Below are 23,999 nucleotides of genomic sequence, written 5' to 3'. Positions count from 1 at the left end.
TGTTATTTTATAGTTTTATCACAAAAATACACGAGTTTAGTGATAAAAATATTATTTTTTTTAGGGTTATCGCTGACCTGTGACTGTCGTCTGGCTTGGATATTACCTTATTGGAGAGAAAAAGTCATAGATGCCAGTGGAATGGTCTGGCCTGTCACGTGTAAAGAACCTCCTGACCTTGCTGGGAGGCGAGTCCGTGACCTGCAAGTGCAAGACTTGACTTGTAAGGTTAAACTCTAAATTAAGTGGAATGAAATAATCATTGTATTGTGAAACAATAATAAATATCATGTAACTGGTTTCTTTGTTTGTTTCGAATTTCACGTAAAGCTACACGAGGACTCTCTGCACCAGCTGTCCCTAATTTATTAGTGGTAAACTAGAAGAAAGGCAGTTAGTCAACACCATCCACCGCCAATTCTTGTGCTATACTTTTACCACTATAACGCCCCCACAGCTGAAAGTGCAAATATGTTCGGTTAGGGGGATTCGAGCTCGCAATTCTCGGTCGATACTTAGTGCCAAACACAAAAAAAAAAAAAACATTTCTTGACTGAATTGTCACCTGCGACTGAAAGTGGATCCTTTACAACAACAGAAAACGATCTGCACAATGGATCAACCGTGACGAAACTCCAAAACAATTCCCAAACCAACATTTCACGAACAGAAGATAGTGGGCACTGTATGGTTGTCTGTGACCGGTATTATCTATTACAGCTTGTTTAACCAGGACCAGAATATCACTGTGGAAGTTTACTGTCAAGAATTGGAAGTAATTCTTAGAAAGTTGAGTAAAACAAATGTCAGCATTGGTCAATCGAAGAAAGAGGACCAATCTTGTTTTATGATAATACTCGACCACACGTTGTTCAAAAGTTATAGGTTTTCAAAGTTTTATCGTCATGGCAAAAAGAGTCTTGTTTATTGTTGACAAAAAGTGTGTAGATTCACCAGGTTTCTACTCTGATTAATACGTTGATTTTGAATATTGTTATTTCTTATTCAATCTAAAATTTAAAATCCAACATTATTTTTCGAACAACCTAATAGTGGATGTGAACTTCTAATCATTGAGTTTTGTATTAAACTAACATAATGGTATTTAGAAATTTCATGTTTATATTTGTGTGATTAAACTGTTGTCGTTTTCTATATTTTACTTGTTTCTAACCATCCTGGTAACGTATTTTGCTACTAGGTGGCTTCTACAGTATGTACGCGATGGCTCGGCATTAAGGTTAAACTTCGGGGTTCTTTCCCTCCGATGGGTGCAGCGAATATAGCCCATTATGCTTAACAATACAATAAACACACAGATGTTTGATGACAATTTTCCAAATAATATTTTTTCTTAAAGCGGGAACTCTATTTGTGACTGAGACTCGTATAAAAAAATTACGATCGAAAAATAATGACAGATGAAACAGAAACAGTACCAAGTGGCTCATCCGCAAGTCTTAAGACACATGACGTTTTTATATCTGTGGTAAGCTCATTGTGTATCCTATGTTAACTTTTGCAAAACTCTGAACAAAAGTTATATATAAGTATATTACTATTTTTAAATAAGCTGAATTTATAACTACGTACGAACTGCCCCCTAGTGACACAGCAGTATGTCTCCGGACTTACAACACTAAAAATGGGTTTCTATACCGTTTGTGGACAGAGTACATTGTGTACGCTTTGTGCTTGACTTCAAACAAACATACGAACTGGAGGAACTGCTTTGAAACGATGCATCATAATTCTAAACTATGTGTTTCCCTCTCGTGGTGAATATATATCACTCGTTCTCTATACATTTATCATTACAACGTTTCAAGAAATATTATATACGGGCTGATAATACATAAAAAGAACAATGAAAAGGATTATTAAACAGTTTATTAGGAAAGTCTCACTGTTCAAATCTGTAGTAGACAATATCCCAGTGTCTGCACTCCAGAGCATTGTGTGGTTAGGGCTTTCGAATTCCGTTATCAAACATGTTCGCTCTTTCACTCGAAAGGACGTTATAATTTACAACCAATTCCATGGCGATGGGTAATGTTGACTTAGCTCGAGTCTATCACTTCGAAATATGGAACAGCTGCTACAGATAGTCTTCTAGTAGCTTTATACGAAATTCACCAAATAAACAAATGAAATAAATCAAAAGTTAAATTTTTTCGTGATTTCTTCTGGTTTATTACTTTAACACTAAAAAGTTTTTTGTTTTTTTTTACTCACTAAGAAAATCATTTGAAGGTAAGAACACATATACACACAAAAAATAATTATACGGCGACATCGAGGTGTTATAAACGACATTGATGCTGGAACAAATAAACACACTCCTTGGTAATTCAGCGGTGTAGGTTGACTTCGTGACGTATATGTCCGTTACACGTCAACGACGTTGATACCACGGAACACGTTTCCAGGTAGGTCAGCAGTAATCTTGAGAGGTCTTATCATTAAAATTGGAGGTTAGATAAGTACGGCGAGCACAGAACGGATAGCTCTTTATGGATATTATCCATAAATAAAACCACAAAATACCTGGTTTAATACTTTCTCTTTTGCAATTACCACTTTTCATTGTTTTTACTGTGGTTACTGTGGCGACATAAGTTTCAGCGTAAATCTGAGGGTTTACAACTCTAAAAATCATATTTCGATACCCATATTAGGGAGAAGATGAACAGTTTGGACTAGCAATAAAACATTTTTTTTTACTGTTTCGCAGTAATTAAAAAAACCAACGTTTTCTCGTAAGTAAGGTAAACTGAAGTAAAAACCTGGTAAACCATTTCTCGTCAGCTAAGTGACATCAGAAAGTTAGTTCTTTCTATGTCCACCAGTTGTCGAAATTAGTAAACAGCGAGTTATATTTGACAGATAAACGAATGATACGATTCCAATGCCAAAAGTAATTATAACAAGAGGTCGCTGCATTCACGTTAATTCTATTCAATGTGGCCAATATTTATGTACATTACTATCTTCATTAGTGAAAACATATTGTATTTATCTAAATGATAACTTGGTTTGAGTTTTGAGAAAAGCTACAAGAGAGCCGACCTGAGCTACCCGCCCCTATTTCAAAAGTGATAGATTAGAGGAAAGGCAGTTAGTCAATACCACCCACCGCCAACTCTTGACCCACCCTTTTACCAATGAATAATGGTATTTACCGTCACATTACAACTACCCCACGGCTGAAAGGGCGAACGCATTCCGTGTGACGGGGATTTAGACCCGCAGATTGGGAGTTGAGCGCCCTAACCGACGAGCATCTAATCAAAAGGAAGCCACTTTAAGAAGGCAATAACCACACAATACGAAAGCTGATAAAACACTTTATTCATTATTACTATTTATTTATTATTACTATAAACTGAAATGTATATTTTATCCCAGTCCAAGTTAGCAAGTCAAATCTTCAGCCTTGAGGTCTGGAACCCGTCTCCCAGCAAGATTGGGAGGTTCTCTGCACGTGACGACTCGTGCCATTCCACTAGCATCAACGACTTTCTCTCTTTCCATTGAGGTTTAATCCAGGATAGACGACAGTCACATGTGAAGGGTAAACCTAAAAGTAATAACGTTCTTTGTTTCATTGATCATATATTGTGGAATAAAAATTTTCTAGAAGGAAATTCACTAATTTGCATTCAGGAATTCACCAGAAATGTCATTATAGGGTTAGCATTTTAAAAATAAAATTCTAATATTAATTGTAAAGCTACAAACTGGTTATCCGCGTTGTACCAATTGAAGGGATTTAATCCCAAATTTTAGCGTATAAACAATCAATTCCTTCCAAGAACATACTCGCCTTTTCAAGTTCTGGGGCGTGACTATGTGATGGTCAATCTTATTATTCGTTGGTTATTAATAGTTTAAAGAGTTGGTGGTAGGTGGTGTTGACTAGCTTCCTTCCATGTGGTTTGTTCTTTTTTTATAAATTAGAGACGATAGGACAGTTGTCTAATAAGGAACTGTGTAACTTATATTTGTGGATTGATTTATTTCAACTTACTTTTGCTACTGTTGACATTTCTGTCCTAGTATAAAGAAAAAGAGAGCTATATTAATAAACCCTCTGTGCCAATATTGTCCAAACCTCTTTCATGTTTGTTTGTTTTAGAATTAGGCACAAACCTACACGATGGGCTATCTGTGCTCAACCCACCAGAGGTATCGAAACGTGACGTGTCCCTTTTCTCTGACGACATCCAAACATGCTTACCTTGATTTGTACCCCAGCTCTGCTATTGTTTGTTCCTTGATTTGTACCACAGCTCTGTTGTTGTTTGTTCCTTGATTTGTACCACAGCTCTGCTATTGTTTGTTTTTTGATTTGTACCACAGCTCTGCTATTGTTTGTTCCTTGATTTGTACCACAGCTCTGCTATTATTTGTTCCTTGATTTTTACCACTGCTCTACCATTGTTTGTTCCTTGATTTGTACCACAGCTCTGCTATTATTTGTTCCTAGATTTGTACAACAGCTCTGCTATTGTTTGTTCCTTGATTTGTACCACAGCTCTGCTATTGTTTATACCACAGTTGCTATTTTTATACGGTTATTTTTATGTGTGTGCTCTTAATTATATTTCTTGTGGTCAAATTCTCGTGACACGCGATTTCGAAACCACTGCTGCATCACTTTAGTATTGATAATTATCTCTCAATTGTTATGATATTTTGCTCATGACAGCTACATCAAGATCTATTTCTCTTTCTTTCTGCTGTTGTTTTTTAAAGAAAAATACACTTACCAATCACACTTATTCTATCAACTGACATAAAGATTGAAGAAAATACACCTACCAATTACAACAATTCTATCAAGTCACGTGAACATCGGAGAAAATACGCCAACCAGTTACAACAATTCTATCAAGTCACGTGAACGTTGGAGAAAATACGCCTACCAGTTACAACAATTCTATCAAGTCACGTGAACATTGGAGAAAAATACACCTACCAATTACAATAAGTCTATCAACTGACATAAAGATTGAAGAAAATACACCTACCAATTACAACAATTCTATCAAGTCACGTGAACGTTGGAGAAAATACGCCAACCAGTTACAACAATTCTATCAAGTCACGTGAACATTGGAGAAAAATACACCTACCAATTACAATAAGTCTATCTAGTGACGTGAAGACTGGTTTGAAAGTTTGTTCGGGTAGCACAGATATTTGATTGATGGAGATGTCGAGCGATTTCAGTTTGGGCATATCTGTAAACAGATCTTCCGGAATAAAACGTATTTGGTTTTGGCTGTTAAAAAAAGAAACAGAGATATTGGTTACATGAACAAATATTTGTATGTTTGTTTTATATTCACTGAGGTGACACATACTTTTATTTTATTATTATGAGAAATTTCGTTTGTATCATGACATTAAACTATCATTAATTAAATAAATAACGTATTTTGTGCCTGAGAGGTGGGTGTCCACATCAATACAAGGTTTAATTTATTTCGTCACTTGGTATTTTATTGGGTGAAGGACACTTGTTAAGATTCATCGTTGGAGGATCAATAAAAAGACAATGAAGGCGGAGCTTAGTGTTATTCAAACAGTACTAAAACTGATAAAAACTTTACAAATCCTCAAAAGGTTCATATGGTTCAGAAACGACATCATCTGAATATCTTTAAAGTTACTGAAATCTGCCATTAATATTAAAACACAAGCTATTACTTCTTGTCTATTGGATGATCTGTCATAAGACGAAGGGCGATTAGTATGTGAAAGGATGATGTTACTAGCATTAATGGTGTTAGACGTAAATGATATACTTACTTCAAATCTATATACTCCAGTTCTGATGCTGGTCTTGGAAAGTTCGAACGCTTTATTTCTGTTAAGTAGTTTCTTTCAAAGTTGACGTTTACCAAAGATGAAAAGTGGCCCATGGGTATTTAAGCCACTGTCTTCAGACCAGCAATTGACACAACTAATGAATTCATGTTGGAGCATGAGAACCCTCCATAAAAACTAGGACTTAACTCATTAAATGTGGACACATTGAAAAGAAAGTTGTGGACACTTCTGGTCCAAAGTCCACAGCTGAGAAAACTGACCAGTCAAAACTACTTCCTAAATCAACCCATTGCATGGAAACAAGAAGTTCGTTTTTGACTGATAATCCATGGAAAGCTGATAAACCCGACAATAGTTCACCTAAGTATCCAAGTTTCATGTGTGTTGAGTCCAAACTGAATTTTTCCACAGAACCAAACCACCCAAAGAAACGGTGTGGCAAAGAAGAAATTTCTCCAGAAATAATACTAAAGTAGATAATTGGACAGGACTGAAACTGTTGATACACGAGAAACGACGAGTTATTATCGAGACCTCTACATGAATAGAAACAAGTATCAACGTTTCTACTACAAGAACATGGATAAATGTTTTCTGTAGGAGGACAGTCCGCCTTCACTAATACATCCAGCAACAACGTCACAATGGTCAGTAAAAGTGAATAACCGTGGATTTTCTCCAACATTTCTGTAACAGCAAAAAATATCAAAATTATAAACGTATTTTAGCCTAACCATAACGATATACATGTATATACGTTTTGTATTCTGTATAAAAACTAAATGCTTACTTTCGACTCAATGATAATCACAACGCACCCTGCCGGCCAGAAATTAAAGAACGAAAATCTAATAGTCAACAAACAGTTGTAGGACACAAGCGAAGTGACATTGACAAAAAGGAAAGTCTTTCTTATTGACATAAATTCAACCAAGCTAAAGATGCCACCCTAGTAGAAACAATCACCGATATACTCTCGTAAGTCACTTCGTATCCTTCAGTTGCTAAAGCAGTTCTTGGAACCTATTTCAATGTACACTGAAATAAAAATACACGTCGCGTTTAATACTTGTTTTAAACAACCGGTTTTTCTAAACCGGTTACTAAGTTCCCGTCTTGAGCATTAGTAGTTAACTCCACTCCACAGAGATATTTAATAACACAGGTTACGACACTGATGTGTCAAGTTAAGAATATTTTAAAGGTTACTTGTCTTACTGGTTTTTATTTATTATGAACCCGTGTAAAATATATGAATAATAAGCTCACCACTAGAGGGACACGAAGTAGAATTAAAATGAGACATTTTGAAACGGATGCTGTAATGTTTGTTTGTTTGTTTTTGATTTTCGCGCAACGATACACGAGGGATATCTGCGCTAGCCGTCTTTAATTTAGCGGTGTAACACTAGAGGGAAGGCAGCTAACCACCACCAACCACCGTCCACTCTTGGGCTACTCTTTTACCAACGAATAGTGGGATTCACCGTCAATTTATAACGCCCCCACTTTTGAAAGGGCGAGCATGTTTGGCGCGACCGGGATGCGAACCCGCGACCCTCGGATTACGAGTCGCACGCTTTAACGCGCTTGACCATGCCGGGCCATAAAACAAAATAAATAAAGTTTCTGGTATTCCTCAACAGATTATTTCCTAAACTTTCCCTATTTTCAATTTTCCCGATTATATTAGTAACAAATTATATTCACAATAGACACTGGTGACGTCAGTAACATCCATTCCCTCTGAAGAAGTGCAGATAACCTTAACTCGTGGCTATGAAAGTGTATCTTCAGCGAATAAGATTAGATATTTTAATGGTCGAAATAGTTAAGTCTGAAGCGATAAGAGTGGTATGAGACAAGTTAGTTCAGTTGTGAAATAGTTAATAGCTATGAAACTTTATCATTCCCGGGACAAGAGAGCTGGTTGAAGCAAATTATTAGAATACTGTACTAAACCTAATTTTCTATTCAAGCCACGAATAAATTGTAGAATTTTGTCACTTCAGAAGCAACTAGGCTAAGTACAATGAGTAAATTTACTATGTATTCATGTAACTATTGTACATCCTCAGAGAGATACGTGGAGTGAACAAGTGCTGAAATAAGACACGTACACATATGTACATAACAACTTTGAAGCACTATACCACCAAACTATATAAACTCACACAAAATCATTCCAACATATGATAAAGTGTTTAGATGGGAACTCTTTTTCAGGCTTTGGAAGTTTAAACGTTACTGGAGAGAGAGAATAATCTTAATGCTGGTAAAGGCTCACCCTACCACAAAATTGAACTATTCAGACTGCTTCATCTAGTTTGAGTTTATAGACAGAATTATGACGTATAATTGAAATTCATTTTTTTACGAGTCATAAATACCCGATTTAATGATTGTGGAAGGGCCAAGTATTAGTTACCACAGTCGGAAAAGTATAAACAAATAAAACCCAGTTTGTGATACCAATAATTTATAAACACCAGATAGGTTTCGAAATGCTTAAAATTACACGTGAAATAATACAGACCATATTTGTTGTCATGACTTAGGCTTACCATTCTTCCACTGGAGGTATGACCAACTCGCAACCGGTCTGGGCGCTGTCGGTATCACTCACAGTTCCGCTACTCGCTCGTGGAACTGTTCTCATCACTAGAACTTATCAAATCTGTGTCAAAAGTAACTGTTCTAGGTTCGTTCAAAGTAGGTTCTAATTAATATGGTGCTACTCAACACTGTTCAGAACACAAAGTCAAACCAGACTCCGCCTCTGTTTCTCCGTATGCACTGGCTATGTTTATTTACATTCAACGCGCTGGTGTTGTCGGTTTGTTTGGCAACTATTACGTCACAGTACTTTTCGTAGCGGCAAACGTAAAAAACTAAAACGGTCGGATTGTCGCTCGGAAATGGCTCCTTCTGCATCAAGATCTATGTTTCATTTATTAGCACATATATTTTATAAAAAATATGAACCTACAAAATTAATCAGTATGAGTAGTTTTTTTTACTGCAAAGTTTTCTTTTTTTCTGTAAAATTCACCTTTCAGCAATCTTGAATACTTAGAACATGTTGGATTTTTGTAAATAATCAACATGAGATGATTTTTTCTATTGTGTCTCTTGAACTCGAGTAAATTGATTATACCTTCAGCATTTTTTCATTGTTGTTATATTTTTCATATGTACTTCTGTATTAATTTCTCTCCTTCAATGGGTTAGCAGTAAGCTTACCCATTTACAACGTTAAAATCTAGATTTCGATTTCTCGAGATGGATAGAACGTAGACAGCTCCTTTTGTAGATTTGAGTTAAAATAAACGAATAGCTATAACTGGACGCGGATTACAGTCCGGTATACTAAATATTGGACTAAGCTTGCCTTTTATTTGATTCAAAATTTCCTTCTTGCATTTATTGTCTCTCTAATATCTTTGCTTGTTGTTAAGCAAGAAGTTAAACGATATGCCAGGGGCTTTCCTCGTGTGCAGTTGATCAGAAATCGTGCGTCGGTAAAATTACTTGTGCTGGTGAAAATTCACCTACACTTGCAAGTTGAAGTGGTTAAATAAATAAAACATAATCAATGTTATAAAATCCCATTCCAGAGTATACATAACTGTATTTACCAGAATATTTTTCCTCTTTTTGAACCGTTTGTTGCTAAGCCTAAATACATGAGGTGAATAAGCCGTCATGTATTTAAAATGATGAAGTTAAAATATAATTGTACAATTGAGAAAAATTATAATGAAAATCTCTGAATGGGCAATCTGTACTGTGCTTATCGCAGATATTGAAACCTGATTTTTACAGTTATAAGCCGTCAGATTTACCGCTGAGATACCAGGGTTTTCTTGTATGTAAATTGGCTTTATGGCTAAAAGGTTAATGAATACAAGTACTTTCTTAAAGCTTAAGTGATTTTTGTTGACAAGATATTAAGCAATCTCTTAATGAAGATATCCTGACATAAATGTCGCTTTACGTAGTTAATTCTGTCACTTCTAGCTACATCTGAAAATATTTCAAATGAATAAAATATTTTGTTCTTGTTTAAACTTAAGTATCATGTAACTAGTGTGACTTTTTTCCAGCCTCTTTTGGTTGTGAAATTCTTCAGGTCTGTTAGTAGCGTCACCTTACAGCCGTGTTACGAAGCTATATTTTGTCAAGGTCATCTGGACATCATTGTGAGTGAGATCACGTCGCCGGTAATATTAAAACAACTATTAGTGGTAGTAACGTTTAAGAAAAGATTTCTGTTAGTTGTAGCTGATTCGTAAATTTTTAAAGTATGTCTGACAGAAAATTCTTTGTTGGTGGAAACTGGAAGATGAATGGAAGCAAATCTAAAATAGATGATATTGTGAATTTCATGGTTACCGGTCCACTCAACGCGAACACTGGTAAGTGAATTCTGATAGCAGTGGAACCGGGGTCAGACACAAGTTCAAACTGTATTACTCACAGTAATACTATTAATTTAATAATAATTGATATGATCAAGTTGACTAGGATTTATTAATGTAATGTAACTATAAGTAGTTTAATAAAACTTTGTAGCGAAATAAGTTTCAGATCATAAGTGTGCTGTTTATGAAATACGATAATTTTAACGTTTAATTAAGTTATTTTTTTGTAATTTCTCAAGGTAAAAATATGACAAAAAGTATAAAATTTTAAAAATACAAAACATTTTTTTTTGAAAGTTGGTGGAATAAATATGGCGTCTGCAGCCTCACAAAGGCTTCTTTATTCAGAGTGTGTTATTTTGTCCAATAAAAGTTAAATTTCTATTAGGCTAGACTTCAAAACGTAAACATTACACTGTAACCTATAGTACAAGTTATAATTAATTTAAATTAGAGTCGAACTTCATTCACTTTGTCTACTTGCATATTTTTGATACTAACTTGTACTGTGTGGCACATTTATTATGTTGGCACTATAGGTTACACTATATTCCTCAGATTTTGTGAAACTTATTTAAGAGAGTTGAGTATTTTAAACCTAAATATCAATACATTCATACTTTTGTGGATGGCATTAAACTTTATGGAATATCATGTATATATTATGAATTTGACAGATGTCTCTTAGGGCTACTACTATCTTCAGGCAGTGATAAAGCTTTGTCATTAATTATATTTATTTCACATAGTTATGATCAGCTATAATAACGGCTCATTTGATTGGCTGTAGTTTCTTTCCAAGAAAATAAATTACTAAACTTTATACCTTCTGTAGGCTGAAGGTCAGGTTATAAGGTTTCAAACCTTTTTTATTAATATTTATCTAATTTATTGAACCTTTCCATAACAAAAACTAGATGACAAATGACCATTTAACCTTTCAAAACTGTCTCTGCACATTCATCTCTGAGAATCTTTTATGTTTATCTAATTTTTGAACTTTTTGTATAAGCAAAACTAGATAACAATTTGGCCTTTCAAGACTGCCTCTGTACAACTAACCCTGAGGGAAAGTAAAAGTTAAATCCATGTATCATGTACAAGTCTTTACTCACTCTATCCATATTTTGTAACATTCTCTTGCAGGTAAATGCTTGTTATGGTTACCAAAGAATTATTGATATCTTTGTATTAGATGTACATCAGTCTTATGGAATGGCTAAAACATTTCGAGTTGTGTCTACATTATTATAGTTCTTTGTTTTGAGTGTTGTACGACTTTCTTTGAAACGTCACGTTACGTACTTAGGATATTCTCATTGCTCATACTCATTTTAAAAATGTTTCGTTTCTTGTACTGATGGATTTTATAATATCTGAAGCTGTTGTAGGTAGACATGGACCAAGACTTTCATCAGTAGCCTCAGTAAATGAACATGTTCTGTGTAGACATTACTTAGAGAGCTGTTGTGTTGGAAGTGGGGACTTGTTTGTAACAAACGTGTTTTTCTTTCTTCTACTAATACCACGTTGTCATGTCATCAGCCACTTAATAATATGATGAGGTTTCTATATGACCAGTATCTGTCTTGCTTGTCATCATTTGAACTGTTTTTCTTCTTGAAGTAATTTTGATATGACCCTTTAAAACAGGTGTTCTAAACTTTTTTCCCATTTGGAACTTGATGTTAAACTAATGAACAGTCACGACCCAGTGTAGTTCCATGCTGGTACAGCAGTAAGTCTACGGATTTACAATGCAAAAATAAGAGGTTTGATTTCCCTCAGTGGACTCTGCAGATAATCCAATGTGGCTTTGCTATAAGAAAAATACAAACATACATGACCCAGCGAGTAGCTTTAGTGCAAAAAGCATCTCACTTATTAAATATTTACTAAAAAAACTAATCTATTATTTAATTTTGAAGTCTGTTACCTTTTCACTCATTCTGATGGCCTAATTTTAAGTTGCTACCTATTGATTAAGAAACACTTGAGGCATACTTCCATTGTTTTCTTTTGTAAGCTTTTATTAGTTTTTAAAAGAACTTGAGTCTTGTATCATATTTGTTAAGATTTTACAATGAAAAGATTCCATTGATTTAAGTTGGTGTAGCACCTTGTGAAGAGCACGTCTGTGTTTCGTGTTTATAACTTCCTCTTTTACTGTTTTTTGTTGTCAAATTATGGACATTTGACAGTTTCTTTATTTGATTTTGGCTTACTCCTTTAGAATGTCTTGTATGATTAATTCACAGCCTCAAATAATAACCTTGTCAAGTTTTTGAGCTATTCACCAAGATGCCTGATTCAGGTAAGCTGGTTGTACTTGTAACATGACTACATGGTTAGTCTTGAGATCTCCATGCATCAAGAGCCACCACATTGTGATGTAGTAATCTGATTTTCTCTTGCTCATGTGAGTTTTATGTCTGAAGTTATGGATTGTCCTCTTCCAGTGTGATTTCAATGTTTGTGCTCCAGCTTTGAACAATAGCAAATTGTAATTTAAATAATCTTTTTTGTATTTCAGTATTTGTTTCAAATATTTATAATAATTTGCACATTTTCCTTGAATAAATGGTTGCAGAAAATACTTTGACATGATTGAAATGCAAAAGGCATTAAAATATTTGACATCTTCATAAAGTATTACAACCGTGAACATGTTAAAGTCCTGACTTTGATGTTAAACCATCCACCTTAGAGTTGTGCGTGTAATTCTAGTTTCATGTACTTCATGTCATCCTTTGCTCATCTGTATTGAAATATCACATGTACACACCAGAATTTTCTCTGTGCTCTGTTCCACTTACAGTATTATCTCATTGTATTAATACGTAACCCTTCCACTACCACGTGATAACAGGAAGCCTGGAACTCTCAAGGGACTATTTTTTGAACTTCCATTCAAACACTTGGAGGTTTCAGAACATTGTACTGTGTACAAAATATAGTTGTAACAGTGTAAGTTCATCACATTGCACGATCTATACCAGGTTATTTAGGCCAGGAATCCAATTTGTCTTGTTTGCCTGTATATGTTCAGTGTTGCTTGTGACAAGTCTGAGAAGTGTTATAACAAATGATTCTGGTGTATTTCACACTGTTTAGAGCAGTTACTGTAATAACAAAATGAAGTGTCTGTCTGTGATAATAGCTATTAAAGAACATGACCATCTTTTTTATCATTGCAAATAAATTATAAAATTTTAAACCCATATCAGTATCTCATTTCTAAGAAAAACTTACAAAATTATCAGGTAACAGCAATAGAATAGGATCTGCCAGAAACTGGAAAGAAATTTTTAGGCCTATGAGCATCCAGAATCGAAATAGAAACCTTGTGGGTGTTCCGTGCATTCAGTTTTTGATATCTTGGGAAAATTCTGGGCACGCTCTGTGCTGCTACTTGTATAGATTGAGGTACTATTTGTGTGTATACATGTATCTCTGTGGAGATTTATGCTCTGTTCTGATAAACCCATTGATACTTGTGTGTCTTTGTATCATAGAAGTTGTTGTTGGATGCCCTTCTATCTACCTTGACTACACCCGAAAGGCTTTACCACCTACAATTGGTGTTGCAGCCCAAAACTGCTACAAGGTTGCAAGTGGTGCATTTACTGGCGAGATCAGGTAAGGTGCAACCATAAGGTTTTACTCTCGCACTTGGATTGTTTTAAAGAATGGGTTATTACATCATTTTTCCCTACATTAGATATCAGTGTTAGTCTACTGGAATGTTTAGGCATTTTTTAGATAGAGAAATGTGATGTAATTGTGGTGAAATATGTGGTATCATTTCTGTGTAGTCCATGATAAATAAAATACATGAATTTATTTGTGTGTCATTTGGTGGTGTTCAAATTAATAGTTTTTAATTACTGCCTGCTAGACTGCTGGGTGCTAATTTAATATATATGTGGTAAAGTAAGGATACGTTACAAAATGGTTTAAAGAAATATAAACTTTGTTACTAACTAAACTCAATTGTGCATTTTGATTTTGTTTGGTCTGATGTTGTTTTTTTAATGTATATTTTTTGGAACATTTATTTACATATGTTATCTTGAACTTCTAATGTTACCAGAAAGTTTGGTGCTGTACACTTGGTAAATTTTCAAAACTAGTTCTTTTCATATTTTAGTCCAGCTATGATCAAAGATGTTGGAGTTGAGTGGGTGATCCTTGGACATTCTGAACGGCGCAGCATTTTTGGAGAGAACGACCAGGTTGGTTTTATTTTTGTATTTGGCAATAAAGCACAAAGTGAATTTTGTGCCATTTATCTGTCAATCAGATAATGTTTTCACTTATCTGTCAATCGGATAACATTTCCTGTGATTTAAAAACATTTTTGTTGACATATGGAAAACTGCCATATATAAAAACAACAAAGTACCAATGTTCACATTAAAACTAATAATTTACTCTTTTAATCAGTTGAAGTTTTATAACTGTCTACATTAATGGAATTATCTTTCTGAGATATTTTAGTATTTATTTCAATCTAATATTTCATGTTATTTGACATAATTACACATTTTTTTGTACTATACTGTAAGGAGCATGTAATATGAACATGCATGTGGGAAGGTGTGGTTTTGTTGGACTACCCTGTACAAACTGAGTGTCACAGCAATTATTTTGCTACATGTTAATCAGCTGTTTGACAGGTTTCACAAATACCTAAAATCATATTAATATTAACTTCCAATAAGAGCAAAACAAGTTGGTCTGACAACCTGTATAGCTACTTGTATATTAGTGACTAGTTACATGTAATTATTTCATCTAGATATAATATAAAATTGAAATAAACTGTTTGTTTTGCAGTTTTGTTTTAAAAATATGAAAGTTTTCTACAGTTTTAGCTTTAAATGTAATTACTTGTATCAGAATAAGTACAAATTGTACTTGTGTTATCTTAAACTGGAGTTCTTAATTTGTGTGATTAAGTCCATTTATATACAAGCTGATAAAGACGAACCTAATGAGTGGTTGTTTAACACAGCACTGCTTTTTAGGTTTAAAACAAAACTGTTTTCCCAACCAGACTTTTATACACCTTGAAGAAATTTAATTTTCAAAGTTTTTGTTGTAACTTTTTAAGAATCAACAAAAGATGTAAAATGAAGTGATTTAGTTATATTGGTGAGAGCTGAGAAATTTGTAAATCAAACGACCAGTGTAACTTGCCATCCCGTTTCTATGTAATACTTGCAGTTGGTTGCCGAGAAAGTTGGACACGCTCTGGCAGAAGGCTTGAAAGTCATTGCTTGTGTTGGTGAATTGCTGGAAGAGAGAGAGAGTGGTAAAACTGAAGAAGTTGTCTTCCGACAAACCAAAGCTATTGCTGGTAATGTTTATTTTCCTATTCCGTATCAAGATTGGATTAACTTTAGTGTTATGTCAATTCCGTATCAAGATTGGATTATCTTTAGTGTTATGTCAATTCCATATCAAGATTGGATTATCTTTAGTGTTATGTCAATTCCATATCAAGATTGGATTATCTTTAGTGTTATGTCAATCAGTGTTATGTCAATTCCATATCAAGGTCAATTCCATATCAAGATTGGATTATCTTTAGTGTTATGTCAATTCCATATTCCGTATCAAGATTGGATTATCTTTAGTGTTATGTCAATTCCATATCAAGATTGGATTATCTTTAGTGTTATGTCAATTCCATATCAAGATTGGATTATCTTTAGTGTTATGTCAATTCCATATCAAGATTGGATTATCAATTCCATATCAAGATTGTTATGTCAATTCCATATCAAGATTGGATTATCTTTAGTGTTATGTCAATCAAGATTGATTGATTATCTTTAGTGTTATGTCAATTCCATATCAAGATTGGATTATCTTTAGTGTTATCAATTCCATATTTGGATTATCTTTAGTGTTATGTCAATTCCATATCAAGATTGGATTATCTTTAGTGTTTTCAATTCCATATCAAGATTGGATTATCTTTAGTGTTATGTCAATTCTGTTGGAATCTTTAGAGTCAATTCCATATCAAGATTGGATTATCTTTAGTGCAAATTCAATAAGTATTTGGATTATCTTTAGTGTTATGTCAATTCCAGATCAAGATTGGATTATCAGTGTCAATTCCGTATCAAGATTGGATTATCTTTAGTGTTATGTCAAAATCAAGATTGGATTATCTTTAGTGACAATTAGATAATGACAATTCTGGTGTTTTTTTCTGAACTGTAAGAGTTTCTAGAAAAATTCAATAAGTAGATCATACAATATTTTATTTCAAAAAAGAAGTGACATTTTGTACATTTTTAAAATGTAGATGTCTTCCAAAAGAGTTTTCAGATTTGCTTTCACTTTTGTTTGTACTCAGTTGATCTTCCATTGGAAAAATGTAATAAGCCATTTAAGTAACTTTTAACATACAGTTGTATTTTTTCATATAACAAATGGGTTGGCAAACAGTTACTTCTCTAATATATGGTAAACTGAAGATGGTAAAAGCATTCCTTGGGTCAAAATTAGGCTAGTGTAAAGGTGTGTGGTAATGTGTCTTGAAAGTGAAACAACAAAAGGATTGAACTTAATGGCAGGTTGTTAGCTTAAAACAACTAGTTACAGACAAACATGAACTTTAAATTTTCTATTGTGATACTTGAATGTGATTTCGCATCAACTTACAGCTGTGTAACATTTAAGTTACTGGGTGATAACCATGAAAAAGACAAGAAGTCTGTTAGTAATGTATGCTGAAAGTTTGTACGTATGTACTTGTGGAACATCAAATATGAATAATTTATTTAGAGTTGTGGAACTTCAAGCAAACCAAAGATTCATGCTGGGGAAGTTGTAAATGTTTTCAATATTTCCACCTCAAGGGATACAAATGTTTAACCAATCAAATGAATGTACAAGTAACCTTGGCTTAGCTAAGTAAAGAAACAAACCCAATGGACAGATACATTATCCCATATTATAATAAAATAGTATTCTGGAATATTTTTAATCTGTCATGTGGCTAAAACTTAAAGAATAAAAGTTTTTAATATTTCTAAGTACCTGGATGGAGATAAAGAATTTATCAAATATACATTCAAAAGTAAGTTAAAGTACATAAGTAAATCTGCCATTTGACAGTTCCGTACATGTGGTTTAAGATGAACAAACTCTTGAAAACTGACCAGCTTCTGCCATGTATGGTAAGCAATTTTCTAATGGCTATTCAACAGTAATTCTTCATTCTCTTAAATTGGAAAACGTCACTCTGAAACTAAGTCCGTCAATTTTTCTTGGACACTTTTTTGGGCTTTGGAAACTTAAAAAAGTTTGTTAGGCTTAGAATATTGAAGTAAAAACTTGTGCAAAGGAATTTCTAAAGTATCCCGTTTTGAACAGGAAAAAAGAAAACTGTCTTTATACATGAAACAAATTAATGTCAAATGATCATGTCTGAGAATAATGAATCCAGGTGCTATTTTCAAGTTTAAATGTTTCAGGTGTTCATATAATTTTTGTTATTTGGACAGAAGTTCTATATCATTTCAGTGGCTAAATAAAACTGGTTAAATCTTTAATATATATTAATGGTTAATGTCCAGAAGACATAATTAATGATACTTTACTTCAAAAATTTTAAGAGTAGGGTTAAGTAATATTCATTATTACAGAAAATATTAATCCATTTCATATCAATGTAGTCCAAAGTAAAATGTTTTATTGTAGTAAGTTGATTATTAGGTAAGAACATTTGCCAAATGTAATTTTACATTTCAAAGTAAGGAAAAGTGTGTGTGAAAACTCAAGTTTTAATAGTAACATTATTCAATGTTTAGGGATTTAATGAAATGGATGAAGTATCTCCTCTGTTCTGTGTTCAGAATGTCCGTTTATAAAAGTAATAAAGTATTGTGTGTCCAGATTCCTCCTAGTAGTATTTTATTTCTCTGTATGTTCATTAGATAAAGTGTCTGACTGGAGTAAAGTTGTTATTGCTTATGAACCAGTATGGGCCATTGGAACTGGAAAAACTGCCTCTCCTCAGCAGGTAGGTGTTCTTGATTTTATTTGACAATTTATTTGGGCAGGAGAGGGGGGGGCTTGCTGGCTCTTCAAAGTCAGTAAAGAGACTTTGCTTTGGTGACATATTGGTGGTTGGTAAAAATAATTTGTAATATGTCGATTTTATGTTATCAGTGAAATTGAATCATACTGCATACAGATGGATTTGATGATTTGAGTTAAACCTGTGAATTCTAAGATTACCAGTGGTGTTCTGAGGTTGAGTATGGTCTAGTGATCAGTGTGCTGGGTGTTGTTGCTGGTTGAGTATGGCCTAGTGATCAGTGTGCTGGGCATTGTTGCTGGTTGAGTATGGCCTAGTGATCAGTGTGCTGGGGGTTGTTGCTGGTTGAGTATGGCCTAGTGATCAGTGTGCTGGGCGTCGTTACTGGTTGATTATGGCCTACTGATCAGTGTGCTGGGCGTCGTTACTGGTTGATTATGGCCTACTGATCAGTGTGCTGAGTGTTGTTGATTTATTGCTTCAGAATTGTGCTCTGTATTTTAGGCCCACAGGTTCATTATAAGATTCATAAGGAAATCCCTGTAAGCAATTATATTAGCCTATTTGTTAGTGCTGTTGACTAGTTGCTTCCTCTGACAGTGAATATTTTAGAATTGCTTGATGATTTATATGTCAACATGTATGTTTATATATATATAAATATATATATAAAATATTTTCCCCAGACATCTAAATTATGAAACTTGGATTGTAAGTATGCTGTGAATTTAATTTGTTTAAATCCATGACAGGTTTTTAGTCATTTATGACAAAAATGTGTCATGACATTATGACTGAGCATTTCTGTACAACCATGTAGAAAAGTGTTAATATAGGGTAATGTTTATACACTAGTTAAGTATAGATTTGATGATCAAACACTCTTGGCCTTTCTGTATAACCGTGTAACAAAATGTTGACAGAGCAAAATGTTTATATGCTAGTTAAGTGTAGGTTTGATGACAAAGTGCATTGGCTATTTCTATAGATCTGTGTGGAAGGTGATAAAAACTTTACAAGTAAGATTAAATATGTTCTGTCCTATTCTAAAAGAATGTGTTGACCTGTAGGTAATGTTACTGAAGTGAACCAAAATTTGTGATAGTGAAGAAAGATCGAAGGAACAATAACTTATTTTTCTGAATATCATTTGATAGAGTACCCATTAAATGCTGAAATTATTGATATATTCATGTATTAAACATTTTAATATGTATATATAAATATGGAATATATAAAGTTTGAGAGGTATATTCCATCAAACTGCTAAGTACTGGATGTAAAGTTTGACAGGTGCGTTTCGTCAGACTTCTAGGTTCTGAACGTAAAGTTTGACAGGTGCGTTTCGTCAGACTTCTAGGTTCTGAACTACAGTTTGACAGGTGCGTTTCGTCAGACTTCTAGGTTCTGAACGTAAAGTTTGACAGGTGCGTTTCGTCAGACTTCTAGGTTCTGAACGTACAGTTAGTTTCATAGGTATATTTCATGAAGTTCCATTTTCATTTCTAGGCACAGGAAGTTCATGCACAACTCAGGAAATGGCTGACTGATAATGTCTCGGCAGATGTAGCCAGCAAAACTCGGCTGATTTATGGTGGTAAGATTACTGTACTGGCAAGTACTGTATGAAAGATCTAGCTGTTTCTTCAAGTACTGTATGAAAGATCTAGCTGTTTCTTCAAGTACTGTATGAAAGATCTAGCTGTTTCTTCAAGTACTGTATGAAAGATCTAGCTGTTTCTTCAAGTACTGTATGAAAGATCTAGCTGTTTCTTCAAGTACTGTATGAAAGATCTAGCTGTTTCTTCAAGTACTGTATGAAAGATCTAGCTGTTTCTTCAAGTACTGTATGAAAGATCTAGCTGTTTCTTCAAGTACTGTATGAAAGATCTAGCTGTTTCTTCAAGTACTGTATGAAAGATCTAGCTGTTTCTTCAAGTACTGTATGAAAGATCTAGCTGTTTCTTCAAGTACTGTATGAAAGATCTAGCTGTTTCTTCAAGTACTGTATGAAAGATCTAGCTGTTTCTTCAAGTACTGTATGAAAGATCTAGCTGTTTCTTCAAGTACTGTATGAAAGATCTAGCTGTTTCTTAGTATGTTTATATTTAACTGAAACCTTTATTTTAATACATAACTCTGTAATCTTTGGTCTAACTGAACTTTCTTTCCATGTGGAATCTTAAAGTTCCAAAACTAGTCTTTCTATTAATTTAATCTCTATTAATTTAATCAGACTTTATGGAAGAAATGGATATATTATATAATGATATAGTGTACCTGACATTATGCTTTAAGTTTATTTCATGTCTGGTTTTACGTTTGTTCACCCTGCACGTAATTCTGCAAGTCTAAATTGATATATAAATTAAATTGTATTAGAAAATATTTTATGAGGGCATGGCAGAAACAAACAGGTTTTGTTAACATTATTTTAACTTATTAAGTATTATCCACTCTTACTTTATTACTTTGTATCCACAACGAATAGGAGGAACGTTGAATAAATACATTGTAATTAACATGGTTTTTATCACAAATTGTAAGCCTTTTGGTTCCTGTTTCAATAAGTTTTGACAAGTAAACCTTGACATATTATGCCCTCTATATAATCACATGAAGGACCTGTTCAGCAGTGATAAAACATAGATTTAAAATGTTTCAAAGCTTAGAATTTGGAATAGAGAAATTAAGAGGAAGTGAAAAAAGAAACATATGCAGTTAACGAGATTTTTATAAAAAATGTAACTTAATAGGTTTCTACTGCTGTTTTTTTTCCTTTTAATCCATAACGTCGGTGCGTGATTATGTGTTTCTACTTCCCACAGTTGTAGCTTTCCTTAACACTATTGCTTCTGTGTGTTTGAGAAAAATTTGTAAAAATACCTGCATCTCTTGTGAGTCATTTTGTTTACATGTTGCAAGCTATTAAGTTGTAACCATATAATAACTAATATTAAGAAACGACTGAACGTTTTATGGAATGTTTCATAAAAGTAAAGTTTTGTTACATGACTAGTAAACTCAAATATCCAAGAAGTAAAGAATTTTAATAATACTGACTACCAAATGACAAATCCAAAATAACTAAATGACTAGCCTTGTCTGATCCATCACAGTATTACTGGTTGGAGTTATGTAACATTCTATAGGTGTCTCTGCTGTTCCATCAATCAGTTTTGTTCACTAAATGTTCCCTTCAGCATAAAAAAAATAAACATGTTAAAAAGTAGTTTTTTTTTAAATTGCAGCTTAAATACTGAAAGAAAGTGAAACACCCTAAACCAGTAGACCTGAGAGAAATTAGATTACAAATTTTAAACATAGAAATTGAATTTCAATTCCTATAACTAGTTAAGACTAATGACAATACATTTTGAAAAAATTATAAAACATCCAAAAATTCACAAAAACTTGAGAAGGGTACATTGGAATTATGGCCACTAGACTAACTTAGATGTTGTTTTAAAACTTTTCAAGAACTTCAAACTGCATATATCGAGCTAAGTGTCCACATAAACTTAGACATGAACTGAAAGTGGAATTCAGGTCAGTCCTTGTGAGCATGTAGATACTTAAGATAACAGTACCAGGTCATTGTTTTGCCAGTGAATTACACAAGGACTGTAGAATGACCAACTGACAGTTAGCTCTTATGTACATATAAAATATACATGTACAGTAAAGGTTTTAGGTATTCAGTCAGAATAATGTTGCACGTGTTTAGTTTGTAAACACTGAGTTGGAATGGGTGTGTGTCTCTGTATGGCTATGCTTGCAATTTCATATGAGATATGTGGTTATGTTTATCGTTACATGTCAATTATTTTTCAAAAAGCACTATTATTGGTTTCCTGAATTTTTTTACTCGATGCACAGCACTGTAAAAGCAGGGTAATTGGGTGGTATTTGTGTAGGTTGGCCTAGTTTCACTGTACAGTATGTGAAAGTGAATTATTTAAACTTTTTTTGGTTTGTGTGTTTTTCTCTTGGTTTACTGTAAGAAAAATGTACTGCAGAATAAAAAAAACTTATTAACTTCATATATAAGACAAATATAACAAATTTCTCAGTAATTATAATTTTGTAATAAACATTGCTTTTCTCAGTTCTTAATACAAGTATAAACTTCGTCTGTTTACTTAAGGAAATTTGTTCAATGTGTCTCGTGGTTGTTAGATAACATGTTTCAATCCCTCAGTAACAGAGCACAGATAGCCCATCAATTCTAAACAGTCAGTCAATCACGTATTTCAATAGTAGATACAATGCATTTGCTGATGAGATTGTGACATCTGTGAGGCTCTATACTGGTTGGCAGTTATAGTGGTTCTGCCCTCTATCAGAAATATTGTGGACTATGAAAATAAATAGCAAAATTAAATCTATGTTGTTTTTACCCTTTTTGAAGTGGGTTATACAAAGTTTGGGGAACTCAATCCCTTGTTAGTAATCCTGGACAAGGCAAATTAAAATAATTAAATGAGGTTTATTGTAACAGTGAACTGTTATTTTTATTTTAGTTTTATTTTCAATAAGGTAGCTCCAAAAAATAAATTGAGAGAAAATTTTCTCATAAGAATTAGTTCCCTTAGTGGCACAGCCATATGATTCATACCATTGAAAACTGGTTTTGATATCTGTGACAGACAGAGCATGGATAGCCCACTGTACAGCTTTGTGCTTAATTCCAAACAAACCAAACACCATAAGAATTAACTTTCTGCATCTAACAACATGCACATTTCCTGTGTATATAGTTAAAATAATAAAAGTTTGTTGGTTAAGAGATAGGAGCCAATAAAGGTGTTTGGGTTTTGCTAAGAAGCAAAATTTCACCTGTTGAAAAATGTGTGAACTTTTATATTTTTATAACATTGTACCAGCATTTATTTTATTACAGTGGCTTTATCCTATATGGATGATTGGTCATGTTACCATGCATCAGGTTGAAAGGTTATTTTTTTGATAATTATACATTGGAAATATTTGTCTCCCTCTCAGAAAATAAATATTTAACTCATAGCAGTAAGTTTTATCATTAAGAATTGCAGGGGCTCTTGTTAGAAATTCAACTTATAAAACATTGGGCTGACAATAGTATATCTGGTATAAGAATGTTGGTGTACTCAGAGAACAAGTTATCCATACTATGAGATATCTGGTGTTAATGGTTTAAATTGTATATATATAGTTTTTAAATATAACATTAAGAACTGCATCCTGGTTAGTTTTAATAAATGGGCTGAAATTTTGTTCTCTCCTGTATAGGATCTGTCACTGCAGGAAACTGCAAAGACCTAGCCAAAGAACCAGATGTGGATGGTTTCCTGGTTGGTGGAGCATCTTTAAAGCCAGATTTTGTTGAGATTATCAATGCCAAAGCTTAAATAGGAAATGATACAAAATTATGTATTTTCTCTTCTCAACCAAACCACTAGCTAGTCTCGAACCCAGATGACTTGACTCTGTTCTCCAGAGTATTCTTCTCTCCTCCTTAGAATTTTAGGATTCACTTAGTTGCTGCTTGCTAAACATTCTTTGATTTACTGCCCTGTAGATCATCCTTGATTATACACAAATCTAAACTTGTTATTTTTTTACATTTTCAAAGTATTAAGTGGAGTTTATTTTTGAAGTGGTTTGTTTTTGCGAGTAAAGGATATTCCAACGAC

General features: G+C 33.6%; 3 protein-coding genes and 1 long non-coding RNA gene across 6 annotated transcripts in view; 3 read left to right on the top strand and 1 right to left on the bottom strand.

Moving 5' to 3' along the window:
- LOC143254117 (uncharacterized) overlaps positions 1-577 on the top strand; it is a 3,522-nt gene extending 2,945 nt beyond the window's left edge. Inside the window, exon 4 of the mRNA XM_076508909.1 lies at positions 65-577. Within this exon, the coding sequence (XP_076365024.1) occupies positions 65-240 (176 nt within the window). The 3' untranslated portion in view covers positions 241-577. The remainder of the gene's footprint in view (positions 1-64) is intronic.
- LOC143254157 (uncharacterized) overlaps positions 1-10,251 on the top strand; it is a 19,852-nt gene extending 9,601 nt beyond the window's left edge. The window contains exon 2 of the long non-coding RNA XR_013030038.1: positions 9,945-10,251. This is a non-coding gene — a long non-coding RNA (uncharacterized LOC143254157). The remainder of the gene's footprint in view (positions 1-9,944) is intronic.
- LOC143254145 (uncharacterized) overlaps positions 3,335-23,999 on the bottom strand; it is a 46,357-nt gene continuing 25,692 nt past the window's right edge. Inside the window, exons 1-3 of one of the 3 annotated variants that reach the window (XM_076508939.1) lie at positions 8,403-8,514; positions 5,139-5,287; positions 3,335-3,580 (exon numbers count right to left, since the gene is read on the bottom strand). In XM_076508939.1, coding sequence (XP_076365054.1) covers positions 3,423-3,580; positions 5,139-5,287; positions 8,403-8,497 — 402 coding nt within the window. In that variant the 5' untranslated portion in view covers positions 8,498-8,514 and the 3' untranslated portion in view covers positions 3,335-3,422. Of the gene's footprint in view, positions 3,581-5,138; positions 5,288-5,817; positions 6,026-8,402; positions 8,515-23,999 lie in introns of those variants that run through there. The other 2 variants (XM_076508938.1, XM_076508937.1) reach the window with 2 other exon arrangements.
- LOC143254144 (triosephosphate isomerase-like) lies at positions 10,013-23,999 on the top strand. The gene is made up of 7 exons (XM_076508936.1): positions 10,013-10,256; positions 13,778-13,901; positions 14,413-14,497; positions 15,492-15,624; positions 18,221-18,306; positions 19,834-19,921; positions 23,596-23,999. Exons 1-7 carry the CDS (start codon positions 10,145-10,147, stop codon positions 23,712-23,714), a joined length of 747 nt encoding a protein of 248 aa, XP_076365051.1. The 5' UTR covers positions 10,013-10,144; the 3' UTR covers positions 23,715-23,999.

Source organism: Tachypleus tridentatus, chromosome 6 (assembly GCF_004210375.1).
Source record: "Tachypleus tridentatus isolate NWPU-2018 chromosome 6, ASM421037v1, whole genome shotgun sequence".
Classification (NCBI taxonomy): Eukaryota; Metazoa; Arthropoda; class Merostomata; order Xiphosura; family Limulidae; genus Tachypleus; species Tachypleus tridentatus.
The sequence above is the reverse complement of the archived record's forward strand: the minus strand, read 5'-3'. Positions and strand labels throughout refer to the sequence as shown.